This window comes from Myotis myotis, unplaced genomic scaffold (genome assembly GCF_014108235.1).
Source record: "Myotis myotis isolate mMyoMyo1 unplaced genomic scaffold, mMyoMyo1.p scaffold_m19_p_7, whole genome shotgun sequence".
In the NCBI taxonomy this organism is placed as follows: domain Eukaryota; kingdom Metazoa; phylum Chordata; class Mammalia; order Chiroptera; family Vespertilionidae; genus Myotis; species Myotis myotis.
In genome coordinates this window covers 1,462,544-1,484,583 of record NW_023416379.1, presented here as the reverse complement: position 1 = coordinate 1,484,583, position 22,040 = coordinate 1,462,544, and the positions used below count along the sequence as shown (strand labels likewise).

General features: G+C 51.1%; 1 protein-coding gene across 3 annotated transcripts in view; it reads right to left on the bottom strand.

Annotated features, from left to right (window-relative positions):
* The window catches only part of PDE10A (phosphodiesterase 10A), a 138,455-nt gene that overhangs the window by 8,609 nt on the left and 107,806 nt on the right, over positions 1 to 22,040 (bottom strand). For all 3 annotated transcript variants that reach the window (XM_036317604.1, XM_036317602.1, XM_036317603.1), the window contains exons 9-17: positions 21,279 to 21,337; positions 19,502 to 19,553; positions 18,071 to 18,213; positions 13,998 to 14,090; positions 11,658 to 11,844; positions 8,750 to 8,892; positions 3,533 to 3,616; positions 1,955 to 2,105; positions 454 to 609 (exon numbers count right to left, since the gene is read on the bottom strand). In XM_036317604.1, coding sequence (XP_036173497.1) covers positions 454 to 609; positions 1,955 to 2,105; positions 3,533 to 3,616; positions 8,750 to 8,892; positions 11,658 to 11,844; positions 13,998 to 14,090; positions 18,071 to 18,213; positions 19,502 to 19,553; positions 21,279 to 21,337 — 1,068 coding nt within the window. The remainder of the gene's footprint in view (positions 1 to 453; positions 610 to 1,954; positions 2,106 to 3,532; positions 3,617 to 8,749; positions 8,893 to 11,657; positions 11,845 to 13,997; positions 14,091 to 18,070; positions 18,214 to 19,501; positions 19,554 to 21,278; positions 21,338 to 22,040) is intronic.

Below are 22,040 nucleotides of genomic sequence, written 5' to 3'. Positions count from 1 at the left end.
ATCTGCCTGGTGCTGAGACCTGTCCCGTGCTGAGATCCACCCAGTGCCGAGAGGCCTCCAGCCCTAGCCATGGGGGTGCTAAGGACGCAGTGCCCTCCCCCACCCCCTGCCCGCCGGAGCACACCTTCCTGCCTCAGCCATATCTTCCCATTACCAAGTGAGGGACCCTGGTGCTCATTTCACAGATACTCAGCCCACAGGGCTTCCCTGTGTGAGGATGGCAGCGGTTTAGGACCTACTGTGTCCAAGGCCCAGCATTGAACAGTCTGAACTACAAAGTGTAGGGCGCCATGCACTGAAACATCCAATTCAACTCAAAATACACTCAAAACCATCACAAGGGATTCTTGACCTAAACCCACAGTCACTAGCACTGAATGTGTGCCAGGCTCCGGAATGAAGCCCCCACTGCCCAGCCCTGCCTGGGCGCGGCCCAGCGAGCGGCCGGCCCACCTGCAGGATGGACACGGTCTGGGAGAAGTGGTGCTGCTCCATGGTGGACGTGGAGTAGAGCGCGGCCAGCGGGTGGTCGAACTTCTGCAGGTAGCTGTTGCTGAAGCCCCTGTGGTCCAGGTCGTGGCACAGACACGCGATCAGCAGTCCTTTGCGCTGTAAACACAACACAGGGCACAGGCCTTGAAAACCAAGAGCGGGCCATGGAGGCCCACGGACGCCACTGCTGCCACACCGCCTCTGCCGCCCCCACCAGCAGCTCCTCAGGAAACGCTGGATCCAAGTCTAACTGCTTCTAAACCTCTGGGCTTTCTTGCTTATGAACTTGAGTCAAATGCTCCCTCCTCACTCTGGGAAGAGGGCAGGTGGGATTCAAGAAAGCCAAGGCTCCTGGCGACAGAGAAGCAGATATGCCAGGGAGAGGGCACCCTCGTCCTCCGTGAGCAACCTGCTCGTGTTAAATTACAACACATCACAGTCATCGTAAACTAGGAGGGCGACAGCTAAGTCACAGGAATGTGCAACATGGCAAATCACATAAGAGGCCAGCAGGCTGCAGGGACGGCGGGAGGCAGGCCCAGCAGCCCAGGGAGGGACACAGGTGAGCAGGGACCTGAAGACAAGGAGGGCGCAGGTGGGCCCTCCCCGAAAGCCAGCGGGTCAGGGAGGCTGTGGCTCGGAGACCACGGGGAGAGGAGGACAGAGAGACGGAGGGGGGGAGGCTGAGGACCTCATAGGCCTTGTACCCTGCATGAGCCCGGGAACAGCGACAAGACAACTTCGTTATCACAGAGAGGAGGGCTCCCTTCCCTCCATGGCTAGGGGTCTCCTGGAGCAGGACACCAGTGATGGAAGAGGAGAGAGGGGACCACTGTGAGTGCTGCACAGAGGCCAGGCGGAGAGGGTGCGCGCGGCATCAGGCAGCTCCGGATATGGAATGCTTGCGGCAGGGGCTAAGCTCCGAGCCCCCAGCGCACAGTGGGCCCAGCGCACAGCGGGGCAAGAATGGACAAGCCGTCCCAGAGCATCCCAGCTCTGAGCTGGAAAGCCTCCCCTGTGGATCCAAGCCAGGTGTGAGAAGGCAGGGGAAGCAGTGACACCCGTCAGGGCCCTGCTTCCTGTAAGAAGGGATCATGTGCGCACTGAGGTCGGAATCGCGTTTCCTGCTCCGGGTGGCCCATCAGTGGGCGTGTCCACATACCCAGAGCACGAGGCCATGGGGAAGCCACTGCTACATCCCTCAGCAGACTGATGAGGAGGAAAGGCTGCAGACACTACTCTCCCCTTGGGCATCGTTCAGTGAAGCTAGAGTTTGTGCATCTACACTTCTTACTCAGAACCCTACGGCACAAGCCTGGGTGTGGCCGTCTCTACAACGTGCTCCTGGGAGTCACGGAGCTAGGGTCTGTCCCGGAGCCTGTCGCACATCCACGCCACCCACGTGCCCGACACCGAGGGTGACAGGGACACAGGTCCTGGGGAAGGAGCCCGCGGCGCCCACCTCCAGGTCGGAGAAGAGCCCCAGGTTGTTCTGCAGGATGGCGTACATGCAGTGCGCCACGGTCACCGCGTGCTTCCAGTTGTGGTAGGGCACCCGCCGGTAGTTCTTCTTCACGGACATGATGAAGCGGCACAGCTTCTCAAGATCAAAGCTGTGGGAAGAGACGACAGGAGCCGGCAGTCAATTCGCCCAGGAGAGGTCTCTGGTCTGTGCCGCACGCACATCTGTACTGAATGCGCATGACCGTGAGGGTCTGGGGACGAGTCCAGGCGCCCGGGACCCTCACTCACACTTCCCCTCGACTCTCCGGCCAGTGTGGAGCGGAAGGCTCTGTAAGAGCTTCTCTCTGAGGTGCTAGCCGCCCACCAGGGAGGAGGACCTGACCGGCTGCGGCTCCCCATGCCTCCCGCCCATCGCCCTCCTCACCCGGCAGGCATCCCAACCCGAGCTCAGCGGACAACCTCTGACCATCTGCTGAAGAGCATTCGGAACTAATCATTTCCCAAAAGCATATTCAGATTCGCGAACTAAAAATGTGTATACCATGGGAATTTTGGTGATGAGTGATTATCTTTTTAAAACGAATCCAAATTAAATGGTCCTCAAACTATTAGCAGCAATGACTCTATCCTGACACAGTGCATGGTAGAAATGGCATTTTCATTATACAATATGGTTATCATATGTTATGTTATAATATAACCATGTATTCATACTTATTGAAGGGCTTCAATTTTCTCAGTGGATTTTAAGGCAGCTTAAATCAAAAACACAACAAGACAAAACAGGGCTCTTTGAAATACCAAAGAAATGAGGGTTCAAAAAGCTTCTAAAAATATGTAACCTATATTTTCTCCACTGAAAATTTTCAAATGTCCTTAGAGTGTAAGGAATGCCATTTTAAGAGTTCCAAATGGTCAGCCTCTTTGATATACTAGCAGGTGAGAACTAACTAGAGCTCGTCGCCGTGTGCACTCCTTCTAAAGAGTCACTGATGTACTGAGAAAGCACGGGCCTCAGTGGCTCTAGAGAAGCTAAGCTCCGCCACGCAGCGGGGGCGGCGGGAGAGGAAGGTGCTCCTCTGGGCCGGCGTGGAGAGGGGCCTGCGACGCGAGCAGCAGCCCCAGGAAGTGACTGGCACAGGCCTGGGCTGTGAAGGGTCCCCTTGTTCCTTTCTACCTGTTCTGACTGGTACATCAGGGAAGTTGGTTGATACAAATGCATGCGTGCATTCCCACGCACACTTCAAAGCAGTGTGCGACTCTGTGGACGGGGAACTCCCACCTTTTCCAGTTAAACAGCCTAAGTTCGCTCCCCCACATTTTAATGGCCACCTGGTTCTATCCATGGCTGTGAGCCGAGGGACAGAGCTCATAGCCGCTACGGGGAGAACGAGAGGGCTGCGGCTCTGTCTGAGTCTACTAGCCTTTCTAACATTAAATCTTTAGAAAAGGCAATTTACATCTAGCATGTGTTAATACTGCATCCCCCCCTGAAACTGACAGGGCGTCCAGGTAAGGGAGGGAGGGGCCATGTCACTCAACAGTCTAAAAAGGATGTTTCTGGGCCATTTCGTACCAGGACGTCCCACAGGAACGATGGATCATGTAGACAAAAATCCCAGGCCACATGTTTTCAAAAGGACCGATGTCAAAGTGGAACCTGAAAAGAAACGCAGAGAAGGCTCGTTTGTTCCGACATCAGGACACATGCTAACGGGAAAGAAGGCAGGGGAACTGCTGTCCACTGAGGACTGAGGGACACGGGTCAGCCGCTCTCCCGCCTCAGTCACGTCTCTGCTGGACGTAGAGGTTTCCAGAAGGAAACGCCACTCGTGCCCTCAGGAACTTAGTGCAATATTTGCTTCACTGTCATTGCTTAACTCTCTCTCAAACAATCTATAACAAGGGGATGCTGTGGTTACTATCAGAGCAATGAAAAAGTAAAAAAGTTCTATTATGAAAAATGCACATACATTACATAAGGGAGTAAAAAACCTTATAAAAAATTTTTTAGAGCTGAAGATTATCCTATCTCCTATTTAAAGCCACAAAACAATTTTCATAAATATAAACACACATCCAAAGTTTTTACCTATTTTTCATTTGCTAATTTGCTGACATTTAACCTAAATAAACACAGTGGTATATGGTATAGTATTTTAAAAAGACACATTGTCCTCTAGTCATAATATTCCTGACACCAAAGGTGTGAGTTTTCTGCACCGAGCAGTTCTCCAATCCTCTGCGGACACCCAGCGACGCTCCACAATGCAGGTCAGTCCTGACACCACCTGGAATTAGCAGAGCCGCAGGCCCCGTCCTCAGCCCATAGACTGCCCCTCACTTCACTTGACAACTGCAAGCCCGGGCCACTCCGATTTCTGGCCAACCAGCTAGAAGCTGAGGTTTGATGACACGCGACAACAGCTCCCAGGCTCCGGGGGGCACTCTGCTTACTACTTGGGGTTCAGTAGGAAGGAAGCACATCAGGAAGAGCCGGGGGAAGGGAGGCACAGGCAAGCTGTGGGCAGGGGCACAGGCTCCGTGCTCTCAGGCTCCCCCACCCCAGGATGTGATGCGTGCACGCGGACAACTCTCAAACCTTCTTCAGGGTTTTCCTGGAGGGAGGCCTCACCCCCAGGCATGACTAAGTCACTGGCCTTTGATGATGACCTCATCCCCACCTCCTACACCCCCAGAAGTCCTAATCACGTGGCTTGCTCCTGACACCCAGACCTCACCCTCTAAGGCAGCAGTTCTCAACCTGTGAGTCGCGACCCCTTTGGGGTCAAACGACCTTTTCACAGGGGTCGCCTAAGACCATCGGAAAACACACATATAATTACATACTATTTTTGATTAATCACTATGCTTTAATTATGTTCAATTTGTAACAATGAAAATACATCCTGTATATCAGATATTTATATTACGATTCATAACAGTAGCAAAATTACAGTTATAAAGTAGCAACGAAAATAATTTTATGGCTGGGGGTCACCACAACATGAGGAACTGTATTAAAGGGTCACGGCATTAGGAAGGTTGAGAACCACTGCTCTAAAGGTTCTTCCTTGGCATAAACCCTTGTACAGTTGAGTTTTATTATAAACAAGGAAAGACACCCCCTCACCTGTATCACAGGGTGTTAGGAGCTCCTGCCAGGAAACAACTAAAAGACCAAATGTATACATTTCTTAATATAGCACAACTAGAGGCCCGGTGCACGGATTCATGTACCCGTGGGGTCCCTTGGACTGGCCTGTGGGGATTGGGCCAAAACCAGCTCTCCAACATCCCCCGAGGGGTCCCGGATTGTGAGAGGGCAGTTCTTGGGTGATGCACCCAGAACCAGAGAGGAGGGAGTCCGATTCTGGGGTGCGTCACCCGAGAACCGCAGCTGCCAAGTCACCGCAGCTCAGCAGCTCCTGTGTTGAGTGTCTGCCCCCTGGTGGTTAGTGCATGTTATAGCTACCAGTCAGATGGTTGCTTTGGCTTTTATATATACTAGTAGCCCGGTGCATGAAATTCGTGCACTGGGGTGGAGGGGAGGAAGGGGCCCCTCAGTCTGGCTTTCACCCTCTCCAATCTGAGACCCCTCAGGGAATGTCCAACTACCTGTTTGTGCCCACACTTTTAACAGATAACAGCTCCATTGTTGTTTCTTTCTTATGTTTAAAACCATTGGAATTAGTAGGTATTCAAAGTGTGTATACATTTTGGGGGGACACCCTGTATATCTCTAGTCAGCGGTGAAAGAAAACAACAGCAGATTTGGAACCCCCAGACAGGGAACCTCGCTCACTCCCCACTTCACTTTCCACCTTTGTGGGCAGCAGGAGAATCAACGTTTTCTCTCATTAATTCGGAAAAGCACGTCCTGTCACCCGCTGCCCGGCAGGAGTGCGCTAGGCCCCAAGCAAGCGAGGCTCAGTCAGCGCAGCCTTCGCTCATGGGTGCTGGCACCCAAAGTGCACATTCCTCCTCTACAGTCGCCCCGACTGTCCCATTGTTTCACTGAGAGGACAGAATTCCTCTCCGCTTCTGGGTTCTTGATTTTGAACGCTGACCGAAGGCACCTCAGCGAGGGCCGCCCGTGCCCACCAGGTGTGTCTGTCTGCATCTGCTCCTGCCTCAGCACCTGCATTAACCCCCCAGAGGTGATCTCATAGCTGCATTGGCCTCTGTGGGAACAGGGCATCACCACTCCGCCCTCTCACTGTCATCTCACAGGCGCCCACCCTCAGCACCCAGAACACCCAGAACTCTCCAAAGGACGTGAGCGCATCAGAGGGGATGTGTGCACATCCTGTGGGGGTGTTAGGCATGCTGGGTTGATGGAAGTATGGTGGTGAGGCGGGGGGAACTTGTGCACACCTTGGTTTGCAACTATTGCAGGCGCGGGAGGGTGACAGTGTGCTGGGGGATCTTCGCACGCCGGGGGGGATGGGCAAACCCCTGTGGTGCGGCCAGGAGGATGTCAGTCTGGCTCGCCACAGTGGCTGTCCCTGTGATCCTGCACCTTCTGGGCCAGGAGGCGGATCTTGCGCAGCCACTCCTGGGCACTGATGGCCTGCAGGCGCTACTTTAGCTCAGCCTGCAGGCTCCGCTTGGCGCACTCACAGCTGTCACCACCGCCATGTGGAGAGTACAGGCCGCCCTCCGCCGGCCTGCCTCCCCTGTCCAGAGGCTCTCTGCACTGCTCACCTGCCCAGAGTGACTGGGGCTGGGTAGAAGCCAGGTGTCCTGCCCTGCCCAACCCCAGCCGATCCGCCCCTGTGCGAGCTGCTGCCCCGCCGGGAAGGGTCACGGATCCAGGTCCTGGGACCGCCGACAGCTTCAAGCGCTGCCCCCCACCTGGCAGGGTCACAGATCCATGTCTTGGTCCCGTGGACAGCCTCAAGCGCTGCCCCCCACCCGCCAGGACATGGATCCGGGTTCTAGACCGCAGACAGCCTCAAGCGCTGCCGCCCTGCCCGCCAGGTCATGGATCCAGGTCCCAGACCGCGGACAGCCTCCTGCACTGCCCCCTGCCCGGCAGGGTCACAGATCCGGATCCCGGACCGCGGACAGCCTTGCCCGCTGCCGCCCGCCTTCAGTATGCAAATTAGCCGCCATCTTGTTGCTTCAGGGTGGGGGTCCCCACTGGGGTGCCTGGCCAGCCTGGATGAGGGGATGATGGCTGTTTGCAGCTGGTCACACCCCCTTCAGGGCGGGGGTCCCCACTGGGGTGCCTGGCCAGTCTGGGTGAGGGGCTGAGGGCCATTTTCAGGCTGGCAGGCGACTGAAGCTCCCAATCTCTCCTTTTTTTCTTTCTTTTTTTTTTATTCTGGGATTTATTTACCTTCTATGGCTGTCACTGGAGCTGAGAGCTGGCTTTAGGTCTGAGGCTTGGCTCCAGCTCTGAGACCTCGGCTGCTGAAAGCAGGTATCTGGGTTTGTTTGGGTTCTATAATTGTAACATTGTTTCGGTCCTGCTCGCTCCAGCTCTGACGGCTGAAAGCAGGTTTCTGAGGTTTGTTTAGATTCTATAATTGCAACACAGTTGCTTAGAGTGCAAGCTCAGAGGCCGGCAGCGGCAGGCGGGGAACCTTGGCTTCCTCCTTCACTGGAGCATACAAGCCTCCTGTTCGCCTCAGCTGCCTGGCTGCCAGCCGCCATCTTGGTTGGCAGTTAATTTGCATATCGCCCTGATTAGCCAATGGGAAGGGTAGCAAAGTTACGGTTAATTACCATGTTTCTCTAGTATTAGATAGGACTAGAGGCTAGATGCATAAAATTCGTGCAAGGGCTCAGCCCTGGGAGCTGCAGCAGCTGCCTTGTCTCTCACAGCCCAGATTTCATCTGGAAGGTCGTTCGGCTGTCCGGTCTAATTAGCATATTATGCTTTTATTATTATAGGTAGATGCATACTATTATACCATTAAAAGATAAACTAAGGCATAGTTGACATTTTATGAGCTGATCTGAGCCAACATCAATTCAACCAGCAGTGCCAGCCCCAAGGTGGTGAGAAGGGCTGCATCCAGGGATGGGAGACCAGAGAGAATGGGCAGCAGAGAGAGGAGCTCACTGATTGGCTGCAGCAGAGAGAGGAGCTCACTGATTGGCTGCAGCAGAGAGAGGCGCTCACTGATTGGCTGCAGCAGAGGGAGGCGCTCACTGATTGGCTGGCTCTTTGGGGAAGGGCTGTCCCTGTGTTTCCATCTGTTCCTGGGCCACCAGGGCAGTGAGGCCGCCCCATCCCAGGGCCTCCTTGTTTAATTAACTTAACACCACTATCTGCGCAATCATAAGGCAACTATCAGCTCTGGGTCACTTCTGGGAAGTTTCTATGCCGTGAAATAGTGTTGGCTTGTACTTACAATGGTTGTACAAATTACCAGAGGTTCTACCACCAGCAATTGCATACATTGGCATATAGAGCATAGGATTGGAAAACAAATTGTGAAAGTTGAATTACTAGCTTCTCAAATTTGTAAATTTAAAATTATACAGAAAACTTAGAATCTGATATTAAATACCATTTAAATATTAAATATTATATAGTGTAAACTGTACAAAAGCCTACAGAGAACAGCTAACATTTAAGTTAACTCATTTCAAAATTGTGTTCAGTTTTGTTTTTAAATATGAGACCCGACAAGTTGTACCCCGAGACCTGGAACCCCCTCGGAAGGGAGAAAGGGCAGCTGCAGCTGCACCTGCACTGAGCCATCTGTGACCCGAATTCTCTGACCCGTTTCCCTTCCAGGTGGGCCAAGCCAAGCCCGTGTGCCGGGCGGGAACTCACAGCTCCACCTCCTTGCAGAGGCGCCCGGGCAGTGTGAAGCGCATGAGGCCCTGCCACTCCTCGGCGGTGCAGATGCTGTGGTAGGACAGCTTCTCCATGGTCACGCGGTAGATGCACTCTGAGTGGCGGATCCGGTGGTACATCTGCAGGCAGACAGGTAAGGGAACATGGCGTCATTACAGTTCAGGGTCTGGTATGGAAGCATCGGCACAGCGCCTGGCACCACCACCCCTGAACCTATTTCTACTCCACCGCCACCAACACTGGAGAGCCCCACCCATGCGACCTGGCGGGTACAATACAGACGACCACGTGTGTTTGAAAAGACTGAGTAACCCTGGAACAGCTGTCTTTTTGTTGCTGTTGTTGTGAATCCTCACCCAAGGATATTTTTCCATTAACTTTTTAGAGAGAGTGAAAGAGAAAAGGAAAGACAGAGAGAAATATTGGTGTGAGAGAAACACATCGATTGGTTGCCTCCTGCACACGCCCCAACCAGGGCTTGGGAAGGAGCCTGGATCTTTACAGAAGCGAAGGGTTACAGCTGTCGGTAGTGGGAGAGTCTGTTCTTGTGTTCTGATTCATCACTGCACTACCATCCACACCGACAACTGCACACTGGCTTCTGCCCGCCCTGTATCATCCAACAAGTTCAGGCCAAGGAAACAACAGTAAACATCTGTCTTCAAAGTGCTCTCTTCAGGACGGGAGTTTGCTGGGAAAGCAATTATTTTCTTGTTCAGTGTTAATGCCGCTTGCTGTGTGGCCGTGAGCGAACTAAAGCTTCCGTGTCCACTTTCCTCAGCTCCTTTGGAGTCAATTTCAGAGAAACGACTTCGAAGACACTCTCCCTGCTTCCATCTTCTAATGAGTGAGAGCAATGCTCCCGGCCCCTTAAACACAAAAGGGAACCACAAGTAGGCACACGAGCAATGCTGCATCTCGGGGCCATTGGAGAGCGAGGCTCCGGGATGACAGGGAGACGGCTGGACTAGAGCTGCCAACATGCAATCAGAGAAACAGAAAGAGAAATGCACGCAGAGGCTTCTGGGTAAACTCTCTGCTGAAACAATGAGACAAGGGGGCAAGTCCCAGTGGAGAAACCTCCATCGAGCGGCCACCATCACGGGAATGGGAGGTGCCTGCCTGCAGGTGCGGGAACACATCACTGTGATAGTCCATCACGCTCCTCAAACCGGACTACATGCTTCATAGCCCCGGCCTGCAGGATGAAGGGGGGGACGGGTCGATGAACAGAGACAGGACAGGCCCGGGTCAGCTCCATACCCAGCACCTGTTAGGGGCGGAATGTGTCCCACAATTCAGACATTGAAACCCTAGCCCTTCAAATGTGATTGTGTTTACAGACTGGGTCTTTAAAGAAGTAATTAAGGCAAAATGAGCTGAACAGGGCAGCCCTAACCCAATACAACTAGAGTCCTTATAAGGAGAGGAGATTGCAAACAGACAGGAACCTAGAAGGACCAGTGAAGACAAGGGGAGGGGCATGAAGATGTTGTATTAGAACAAACTTTGGTGGGTCATAGAAATATGTGCAGAGAGAAGAGAATGATGCTGACTTTCCAATCACTGGAGCTTGCCATTGTTTTTTTAAATGGGCTGTATAGGTATCAAGTTGCTACAGCACTTAGATTCCACTGGATTCATTTAAAAGGTAAAAATCAATACTCAGAGTATACTGGAAATTACACTCTCTGCAACTTTGAAGATAAAGAAATGTAAGGTGTCACTGTTTTTATTTATGGGTGATAGAATCTAAAGCGAAAAGATAGCTGATATCCTGTTTCTTTCTGATGAGCCATGCAACACTCAATGTCCCCCAGGAGAGGGCGCCCTGGCGCCACAAAGGAAGCTGGGTGCCCTCAGGAAGCGCTCTGAGCTGCAGTTCCCTCCAGTCCCTGAAGTACTGTTTACCCCATTTTTGGTCCTAGTTCTGGTTAAGCCGTTTCCATTAGTTACAAAATTAATCCTGTGGAACGTGGTTCGCTTTCCAAAAAGGCAATTTCTCTAAATTATTAAGGTGGTAACTCCCATTTCTACTGATTGCACTTTATCAAAAAGTTAATAAAATGTTCCCTAACTTCGAAATCCCAGTCCTGTCAAGAAAGGAATCTTAGAGTTTATAACAGACTAAATGTTCAACTCATTGAAAATGGAAAAATGGAAAAGATGGTAAATTCAACTACTTTAAAGGGAGACTTCACAGGGTGGGCGGGAGCCTCCTGCAGTGGGCAAGCAGGCAGGACAGGTGAGCTCTGCTCCCGGGCACCACGGTCCGCAGGTCCGCATGTCCTCAGGGCCCCGCTCCGCATGAGGCCCGCAGAGGCCTGTGGTGACAGGCCGTGAGGCTCCGAGAGCGCCTCCTCATTCGTCCCAGTGGACCCTGAGACACAGACCTTAGGCTTGAACATTTCACCTCGTTTAACTTCTTTTTCCCCCCAATATATTTGTATTGATTTCAGAGAGGAAGGGAGAGGGAGAGACAGAAACATCAAAGATGAGAGACAATCACTGAGAATCATCAATCGGCTGCTCCTGCACGCCCCCTACTGGGGATTGAGCCTGCAACCTGGGCCTGTGCCCTTGACCGGAATCAAACCCAGGATCCTCAGTCCTCAGGCCGTTGCTCTATCCACTGAGCCACACTGGCTAGGGCAACTTCGTTTTTTTAAAAAACTGATTCACACCTTGAAATAAATGCAAAATATTAGATTTTTTTTCCTTCCAAGGCATGGCTTTTTCTAAATTTGAGCCACAAGGAATTAGTGTTTTTGATTTAATGAAGAAAACTTAAATGGAAAAAAAAGACACCCCTTACACTACTTTACTGCCATTGTTTTAAAGTTACTATTGAGTAGTGAGAAAGGTATTTAAAAGCATCACTCACGTTGGCACAGTGCAAGGCTAACGCACAGAAGACGGCGAACATCTTGAAGTTGTTCTCGTCCGTTTTGGAGAAGGCGCTGCCGCTGATCTTGTTCACCATCTGCACCACGCCGATCACGCTGCCACGGCTCACGATGGGCATGCACAGGATGTTGCGTGTGGTGTAGCCCGTGTACAGGTCCACCTCCCTGGGGGTGGGGGGGGGAGAGACAACCACACACACGCACACGTGCGCACGCACACACACACACACAAAAAACAGAAGGTAAACGACTTATTCTACCATAAACCTCAACTCCGCTTTGCAAATTACGTGCTTCTATTACAAATGCCTCTAATGGAGCCGTTAGCTTCCACATTCAAGGACCACATGGCATTTGAAAGTGCTCTACTTAAACCTTTTCAAAAACATTCTAACCGGTTTGTTCTTTTGTTCTCAAGAGCTTTTCAGAACAGGACCAGAGGCCTTCGGCTTATTGCTCCGTTTTCAGGACCCAGTATTACTGGGATAACACCAACTGTTGATCCAGAGAAAACTAGAATCAATGTGGTGAGAGAGCATGTGCCTTTGGCCTTGGCTACATTATGAGGTGAACTTGCTTTGCAAACATACATGGGTGTGCAGAGCGGGCCCGCACCAGCCCTCCCGTCTGCACACGGAGCTCTCGTGGACTAGACCACACCACTCCCTAAGGCACTGCCCGGCTCCCAGCAGAGACGCCGTGGCTGGCAAAGCCCAAAGCACTGCTCTGACTCTCAGGAGAAGTTTGCCAACTTGGAAGTCGAGGAAATACTCTTTGAAAGTCAGACTCTGTTCACAGAGGCAGCCGTGAAACTAGACAACTAGTGGGGTGGGATCTGTGTGCCTGGCTTCTCCCACTAAGGCCAGTGTTTCTGAGACACGGCCACGGGGCTGCATGGAGCAGGGTTCCGCCCTTGGATCACTGAGTAGGATTCTATGGTCCGGATGTGTCACTGTTTATTGACCCATTCACCAGCTCATGGACATGACTAACGGCTGACGGCCGGTGTGTGGCGAGTGTGAACAAGGCCACGTTGAAGATTGGCTTCCACCTCTTCGTGGACAGGGGTTATGGTTTTTCTTGGCGACAACTGAGCAGAGCTGACCGAGGACGGTCAGCACCTGCTTATCTTTACAAGAACCACAGACTGCTTTCCGAGCACTGTCCCATCACACGTCCACCCGCAATGCTGGAGCGGCCCGTCCCTCACCCCTGCCAGCCCTCGCTAATGTTGACCTTAAAAATCTTAGCCATTCACGTCGGTGTGTAGTAGGATCTCACCCTCAATTAAGTTCATGTTCCCTCACGTCAAACACGCTGCGTTCACTGGCCGTTCACAGAGCTTGTGTTGTGAGGTGTCTGCTGAAATCTGTGCCTATTTCTCAAATAGAGTTTGTGCTTTTCTGAAAAAGCAGACACTCAGCATACTCCTTATTGATAAAACACATCACTAGAATAGATACAATCTGTGTTTATGTACAAGCTGTGTATGTTTGACATTAATCAAAAAATACCTGATAGAACTTCCTATTGTTTATTTCGTTTAAGTGTCTCTTAAAATAAACTGAATGCTTGATTTAACTGAACACTCTGGTCAAAATATCTGAACTATTACTCCCTAATAATCATAGCATCAATCTTAAGACTCAATTTCTAGAGGTTTATTAAATTTATTATTACATGATTCAGTTTCTAGTTCTCCGGAGAAACACAAAACAGAACAAAACCAAACCCTCTCCGCCCTCCTGCTCCGACCCTCACAGCTTCTGACAGAAGCAGCAGCCGTGCCCGTGCCCACTCCGCGTGTCAGGCAAAGCGGACAGACATGTATAAACATTTCCTCCAAACTTGAAATAAAAACAGATAGGCATCATCGTACCCATTTTAAAGAGGAGGAAACTAAAGCTCAGAGATGAAGTCACTTACCAGGTCACCCTAAAGCTGTAAGTGACAGGACAGTCACCCTAAAGTGGGCCCTTACGACCAGGTGCTATCGGAGTGCGCTCGGGACAAAGTGATGGCACCACAGAAACAAGCAGCTTTGTAACTGCACACTTTTGCTTTTTGTTGCTTTTATAGTATTTTAAACCCCGTTAGCGGGGTATCGCTAATGGTCTAGTGCCCACCATTGTGAAGTATCTGAAAGCACTGACTCCTGATAACAGGGTCGCTGCAAAGAGTTCCAGAGCTGAGAGGAAAGGACGGACTGTGATGGGGTGTGAGCTTGGGCTGCACAGCAGTCTCAGCCCAGGGGTCTCAGCCCAGGGGGTCTCAGCAGGAGGGCAAAAGCCAAGGGGGACAAGAGCTGCTTGCTGCACCTGTTGAAGCGCGGGTCTGCGTAGGCATCCGGGATATTCAGCACCTCCCCCGTCCGCGCTACCTGGCCAGCAATCCCTTTCTCAATGGAAAACCTGCAAACACAGGAGAGAGGAGCATGCTCGTTAAACACAGAGGCTGTCCCCACTCTGAACCCGCTCGCCGCCTCCAAACACTGAACAGAAAAGCACTTTAAATGCTTGGGTTCACTTTACATTCACACATTCTAAATCATATTATTATTACAAACTGTGCAAAGGTAAAGCAGAAAAACAATGCACAGTAATCACCTGAGACCTTAATTTAAGATATAATTCAAAACATATGAACTTATACTGAACCACAAATTGAAATTGAAAAATTAATTAGCATTCTCCTGCAATGACCAATAGCAATCCTTCGTATTGACAACGTACACTATAATTTACAATACACTTCAACCTACATCTTCTGCGTTAATTCTCACTGTGGTGGGAACTGAGGCCCATTTGGGTTCAGTAATTTGCTAAAATTTGCAACATATCAATGGTACAAGGAAAGCAAGAACACAGCTCTATAGCAGTGCACGTCCTACCACATATATAACCAGAATCACAAGTCATGGCTGATTTCTGAGAGAGCACATAGGACTGGAATGCTAAGGCATTTGCAATACAGCACTCTATAAAAATAACACACTTTAAAAGTCCTACTGTTTTTATTTCTCTAATTTGTTGAATTTAAAAATAGTCAAAATGCAAGCATTGTCTATACTTAATTATGTTTTGATATTTAATATCAACATTTTCTATTATAAACACATTAGGGGTCCGGTGCACAAAAATTTGTGCACTCGGGAGGGTCCTTCAGCCCGGCCTGTACCCTCTCGCAGTCTGGGACTCCTCAGGGAATGACCACCTGCTGCCTTAGGCCCGCTCCCCGGGGCATTGGGCCTAAGCTGGCAGTCAGATATCCCTATGGCAGCCCAGGAGCCCTTGGGGGATGTCCACTTGCCAGTGAGGAGCAGGCCTAGCTGCAGTCAGACATCCTTAGTGCTGCTGAGGAGGCGGGAGAGGCTCCCACCACCACCACTGTGCTGGCAGCCGTCAGCCTGGCTTGCGGCTGAGCAGAGCTCCCCCTGTGGGAGCGCACTGACCACCAGAGGGCAGCTCCTGCATTGAGCGCCTGCCCCCTGGTGGTCAGTGTGTGTCATAGTGACCAGTGATTCCCAGTCACTCTGCTGTTAGGGTCAATTTGCGTATTACCCTTTCATTATATAGGAGGATTCTCTCATATACAGTTTTCTGATACAATATTATCATCAGTCATGCAGTTATTTTGAAATGTTGTTAACAAAGATGTCTGCAATCCACAATCTTGTCGCACTGCTATGGCTACACAGAACTTTCATACTAGTTTCCACATTATAAGAGATAATCATCCTATATAATAAAAGGTTAGTATGCAAATAGACTGAATGGCAGAACAACCGAACTGAACAACCAGCTGCATGACATGTGCTGACCACGAGGGGGTGCATGTGGAACAAGGCAGGTGTCAGCCATGGAGGGATGGTGGAGCAGGTGAGCAGGGGCCCCAGACCAAGGCAGGGCGCTGATTGCTGTCATCGGGATGAGCCTCTGGTGGTTACTAAAAATTTTTGCTCCCGCACGCTGGGGTCCTGCCCAGCACTTGCACCGGCTGCTGGCACCAGAGTCACTGCTTGCACCCACTGCTCGCACCCACTGCTGGCAATGGCCCTGCTTGACCTGCAGCCTGTGCTGGAGCCACTGCTCACACCACTGCCGGCACCCGGCGCCAGTCCCAATTGCTTGGCGCCGTCAGCAGGTTTAAGCGGCGGCTGCTGGTCCCGATCACCCCTGAAGCTTCTCCACCTCCCCTTGCTCCAGAGGGGTGATCGGGGCAGCAGCTGCCACTCACACCTGCTGAGAGCACTGGCCCTGCTTGCACCCACTGCTGGCGCCAGCCCCAATCCCTCTGCGCTGTCAGCGGGTGCAAGCAGGGCTGGTGCAGTCAGCACTTGGGAACGGCGGCGGTGGGAGCAGGGCTGCTGGCAGACAAGGGACTGGGGCCGTGGCAGGAGGGGCTAAGTGGGGGCGCAGAGGATGGGCCAAGACCCGCCCCTGTGCCCACGCAGCCTCGCAGCCCATAGCTCCTTTCAAGGTGCATGAATTTGTGCACTGGACCCCTAGTCCTATATAATAAAAGGCTAACATGAAAATTAACCGAATGGCACAACTACCAGTTGCTATGACGTGCACTGGCCACCAGGGGGCAGATGCTCAATGCAGAAGCTGCCCTCTGATGGTCAGTGCACTCCCACAGGGGGAATGCTGCTCAGCCAGAAGCTGGGCTCACAGCTGGTGAGCGCAGCAGCGGGGGCAGGAGCCTCTCCCACCTCCACAGCAGTCAGACATCCCCTGAGGGCTTCTGGACTAGGAGAGGGCGCAGGCCAAGCTAAGAGACCCCCCCCCCAAGAGTGCACGAATTTCGTGCACTGGGCCTCTAGTTATTAAAATAAAGCTCCACACTGATGACTGTCACTAAAAATATTCAAAAGAAAGTGGATATGACACTGATGACACTGAAAGGTGAGCCCAACGCTGCCTGAAACAAGGCTGCTTCAAGGTCATAGTTTTCCTGGGCTGTGACCCGCATGGCCATGGCAACACTGACGCCCTGAGCAGGAGTCAGAATGCACTGCGGGATCTGCGCGGGATGGCTTGGTCAGGGTGGTCCGACTGTCCCTTTATTCCCACTTCAGGCGGCTGCCCTGCAAACACATCCCTGTCAACTGGCCCCTCACTGCTCCCAGCCCAGCGAACACGGCCCCACAAGGGCCTGGCCTCAGCATGTGAGACACCAGCACTTCCGGGAGGGCAAGGACCTTCCGCAAGAGAAAGGACTCACCTACGACTAGATCCAGGCTGACTGACCCAAAAACAACCAGCCTCAATATCACAATTAAAAACCTCAATAGTGCCTGCCAGCCAGCCACACGAGTGGAATATAGGACTATCCCCTAGGGCAGTGATGGTGAACCTATAACATCTGTGTCAGAGGTGACACGCGAACTCATTTTTTTGGTTGATTTTTCTTTGTTAAATGGCATTTAAATATATAAAATAAATATCAAAAATACAAGTCTTTGTTTGACTATGGTTGCAAATATCAAAAAATTTCTGTATGTGACATGGCACCAGAGTTAAGTTAGGGTTTTTCAAAATGCTGACACGCCAAGCTCAAAAGGTTCGCCATCACTGCCCTAGGGCCTGGAGCAGGACTGCCCACTGGGGGGAAGTGGTGAGTGCCTGCAGGATCACATGGTCCCCTTCACACCTGGTTAGCACCCCCATGGGACAGACTATGGCCAAAGGAACAGCGATTCCTAGTGAACAAGAACACTGCTTTCCTGGGATGCTGTGACCACCAAAGCGTTTAGAGGGGCATGTGGAAAGCCGTTAGACAAAGCACATGAAGAAAAGAGAATCCAAGTTTGACTGTTCAGTTTGATTCCCACACATTCCTGACAGTGCTCCCTGCAGGCTCGGACTGTGACAGGACGGAGCTCCGCTCAGGTACGTGCCAAAAGCTGCTGCTTACAGCACAAAGGCGGCTTTGGTTTCAAGAGGCAACCGGAGTGTCACGTGACTGACTACGCCGCCTGCTCAGTTACAGCACAGCGAGCTGAAGTCAACGCTGCAGGTCAGCGCCCACTGCGGCTGGACTTTGAGACCAATGGCCACGGGTAGGGACAGTGGGCGCCCCGTTTCAGCTCGCCTGCCCCGAGACACGGGAAACCTGCCGCCTCCATCCAGGCGGGAGCGCCTTTACCTACCTGGGAGCACTAGTCAGTTTTTCCAACATGATTTCCAAAAGGACCGCCTCCGAAGACGGCGTTTCCGGGGGGGACGCTAACGCTTCTCGGTGCGGCTTGGCCGGCACTGCAATGCCATTCCCAGAAGCACTGCCTTCAGGAGGCGGGTCCTGGTGGGAATGATACCACAGTGTGACAGGCGGTCAGCGCCCCTGCGGGAGGCACGGAGCGGCGGCGGCAGGACCTGCGCCTGTGTACCTGATCTCCTTGGTCTTCTTGAAGACGGGCCTGCCCTCCTTCACCTCCCCGATGTCGAAGAGGTCGGAGTACAGCTCCTGGTTCTTGTGGTCCACCTGGAAGAGGGCGCAGCGGTCGGCGTTCACCAGGTTCTTGGCATAAATCTAAGGACAGACGATAAAGCACGGCTAAGCCGACAAGAAAGGCATCCATTTCGCGTCAGAAATACATCCTCAGTTCAGCCATAGCAATGCGATAAAGCAAGAAACACGTCATTGTCTCAATGAATGCAGAGAAAGTGGAGGTTGAAACCCAATTATGATTTAAAAAACACCAGGGACAGAAGGAACTTGCTCCATCTGATGGAGGCCGTCTGCAAAAAACAAGTATCATACTTAATAGCGGAAGACTGGACACTTCTCCTCTACAATCCGCAATAAGACAAGGATGTTCACACTCTCAACCTCTAGTCAACACTGTACTGGCGGTTCTACAGGACAATTACACGGGGAACAAATAAAGCTTGGACAGGGGAAGGTAAAACTGCCACCGATTCTAGACGACATGATCCCGCTACAGAAAACCCTGAAGAACCCACTGAAGAAACTATTGGGAATAATGATTTCATCACGTTTGAAGGATACAAGATCAATACACAAAAACCAATTTTACTTCTACACATTTTCAATAAAAATCTGAACATAAATTTAAGAAAACAATTCCATTATAATAGCATGAAAAATATTTAGAAATAACTTTACCAAAATAAAACAATAGTTATGCTTTGAAAATTACAAACATTGTTCGAAAAGTTAAGATAAGGTAAATAAATAGAAAAAGACCCCATGTTCATGCTGGAATACTTAATGCTGTTAAGATGCCAAATTGATCTATGAATTCAACACAATCCCTATCAGAATCCCATCGGAATCCTTTGTATAAATTGACAAGTAGATTTCTAAAAGTTTTATGAAACTGCAAGGAACCAAAAATTACTGAAAAAGAAGAACAAATCTGGAGGACTCTCACTTCCCATTTTCAAAACTTTCTACGAAACCACCGTAACCCAGCCAGTGTGACGCCGTCCGTGAGGAAGAAGACAGGTCGATGGGGCAGGACCAAGAGCCTAGAAATGAGCTGACGGCGGAGGTGAAGCAGCACGGACCTCCATGTCAGGGAGACTCGGCCGGGAATTCCCAGCCCAGAGCATATGCAAAGGCATTTGAAGCCCAATGTTTTCAAAGTATAAATGTTTCCCATGCTCACCACTAAGCAATGAAAAACGCTGAGGTGTTTTTCCAAAATTCATAGAAGTGACCAAAAAACCCCAGGCGGCACCTCCAGACCCTTCTCACCCCTTTTAACGTTCACATCTGGCACCTTAAACATTCCCCATCCACTAGGCATGAGTCTAAGGTAAGAAAGAGCCTCGGTAAACAAGCGGCAACCTACCATTATGTGCTCCAGCAGAGAGTCTATGGCGACGATGTTATCAAAATACGTTCTGCAAAAGAGGACGGGAAACGGTGAGTGACCTTAGTGGGCGCAGAGCGTGGGCCCTGGGCCACATCCCCGCTGCTCCTCACTGAAATGAAACGTGGCCATCTGTGTCTGATTCTTGCCGTTCTGTGGAACAAGGCACAGAGCATTTTCAAGACACATGGAACGTCGTTACTGACTTAGCCCGAGGACTCTCATTTCAGAGGGAGCGTGAAGTAATTCTTTTATTGATAAGTACTGATGCAGGAAGGAAGTCTGTAGCGTTTAAACTAGGAAGGAATAAAACTAGGTTCACTACATGTAACACTGTCATTAATTTTGATCTGAACTGAAAAACATTTAAACTTGCTACACCTCATTAATATGCTTAAGATGTAAATTTACCACTAAAAACCCGACAAGTTCGAATGTCGCTGAGCTGTACTGAGGCAGCAACGTCCCTCATCGAGAAGAAACAGCAGAATAAACGCCGGTGAGGCCCCCGAGATCACACAGTGAATGTGCGTTCAGTAGGGTGAGTGGCGAGGCAGGGTTGTGGAGGTGGCTGGCACACACACCAAAACGCAGCCTCGTGAATGGAGGACCCACCAGTGCGCATGGAGTGCAGGGATGTAACACAGTCCTTGCAAAGAAGGCTTCTCGCGTGGGCTGTGTTGGCGAGGCATCTGTCAGCACACGGTTGTGTACACCCAGCGATGGACTCATCATTAGGACAGCGTATAAATAAGCCATACCTTTCATTTAAAGACGTTGTTAGCTGGAACACACTAAGACTTGGGCTCAGGGCCCCGCACCCTGAGGAACGCTCGGCCAGGAAGGGGGGAAGCAAAGTGCTGTGCCACAGGAGGGAATGGACGGGGCTTTGGGAAATTTACAAGAGATTCAAGCACATGGACAAGAGATGCCGAACGGCTTCCCTTTCGATGTGTTTTGAATAATATCATGTGCCCCACAGCTACTGTTTCACTTTATCGCAAGGATCAGGGGATCTCCTTCAATCCCATGTTCCTCTAACTTTACGTTGAAGAAAGTAAGTGTAACACGATGCGACGACCTCAGACTAACTGGTCACGGCCGCCAGGAGAGCGTGAGGGCAGAGCAGGCAGGCCCGAGGGCTGCTGGCAGCCTGGAAGGCAGGCCCACTCTCCCGTGTGAGCCCCGAGGCCCTGACCCCGACCCACCTGCGCAGCCTCAGGTCTCAAGGGCAAGCACAACAAGCCCTGTGCACCTGGGGCTCCACCAAGCGCCTGGACCTGCCACCGCCCGGCAGTCCCTCAGGTCAGCCTCGGGCGATGCGCCTTTTCTCTAAACTCCTGTCTCAGCTGCTGCCCACGGGGAAGTTAAAACAGTAACAATAGCACTTCACTGACTGATATTTATAGAAAACGCCAGAGGTCTTTTTGGAAGGAACTAACTAGAACATTTCCTCTCCTACCCTGTGTCTGTACCATATGCATAACCCATGGACACAAGGGTTGGGGCAGGAGTGGGGTGGGGGGGTTGATGGGGGGAGAAAGGGGACATCTCTAATACTTTCAACAATAAAGATACATTAAAAGAAATACACAGCAAACTGCAAATGAGAACCATCACATAACTGTCTCCATCCTTCCCCGGCAGCGTGAACGAGTGAGCGAGGGTGAGGGAGTGCCCCCAATCCTCTCGGCCCGCCCACCTGCCCAATGAAGTCACCAGCAGCCGCCGCCCACCCCCTAAGGCGCACACTCACTTTGACACGTCGAGGAGAAAGTCATTCAGCTCCGTCTGCTTGGCAAGACCTCTGCAGAGCTGCCACGTGAAACAAAGGCCATTAGGACAGAAGATGTCTGCCTACTGACAAGTAAGCATTCCAGGGCGGGGAAAGGGACACGTATGTAATACCCTTTGTAATACTGTAAGCAATAAAAAATAATAATAAAAAAAAAAATTTTTTTAATAAAAAATAAAAAAAATCCTTGTGGAGGAAAACAATAAAAAAATTTAAAAAATAAATAAAAAAAACCATTCCAGAATACTACTGACCTTGTTGAATGTGAAAGGTGTAACACAATCGCTGGCTTATAATGTAGCAATACTATCAATCACAACTCATTTTTCTTGAAGGCTTAAATGTGCTATAAGCACTTCACACTTATGACCTCATCTGATCACCACGAACACTGCAGGTTAGGGGCTGACTGTGTAACTGAGGCAGGAGGAGCCCAGAGCCTTGCTCAGACCCCCGAGCACCGCAGGACAGAGCCAGCATCCGGTCCAGGCGCTTGGCCTCCAGAGCCGCTGGCTCTTCACAACCCCTTGCGCTTGAGAAATTGACGTGGACACATCTTCTACCCACTCTCTCATGTCAGGTCCGAAGTCCTGCCCCTCAGCCCACTTGCCCACACTTAGGACTGTTCTATCCCCTGGTCCCACCTTGAGCCGAGCTGGCTGAAGGGGACTCAGAAAACAAAACACGAGGAGGAGCAGCGGAAGACACAGCGCAGAACTGTAG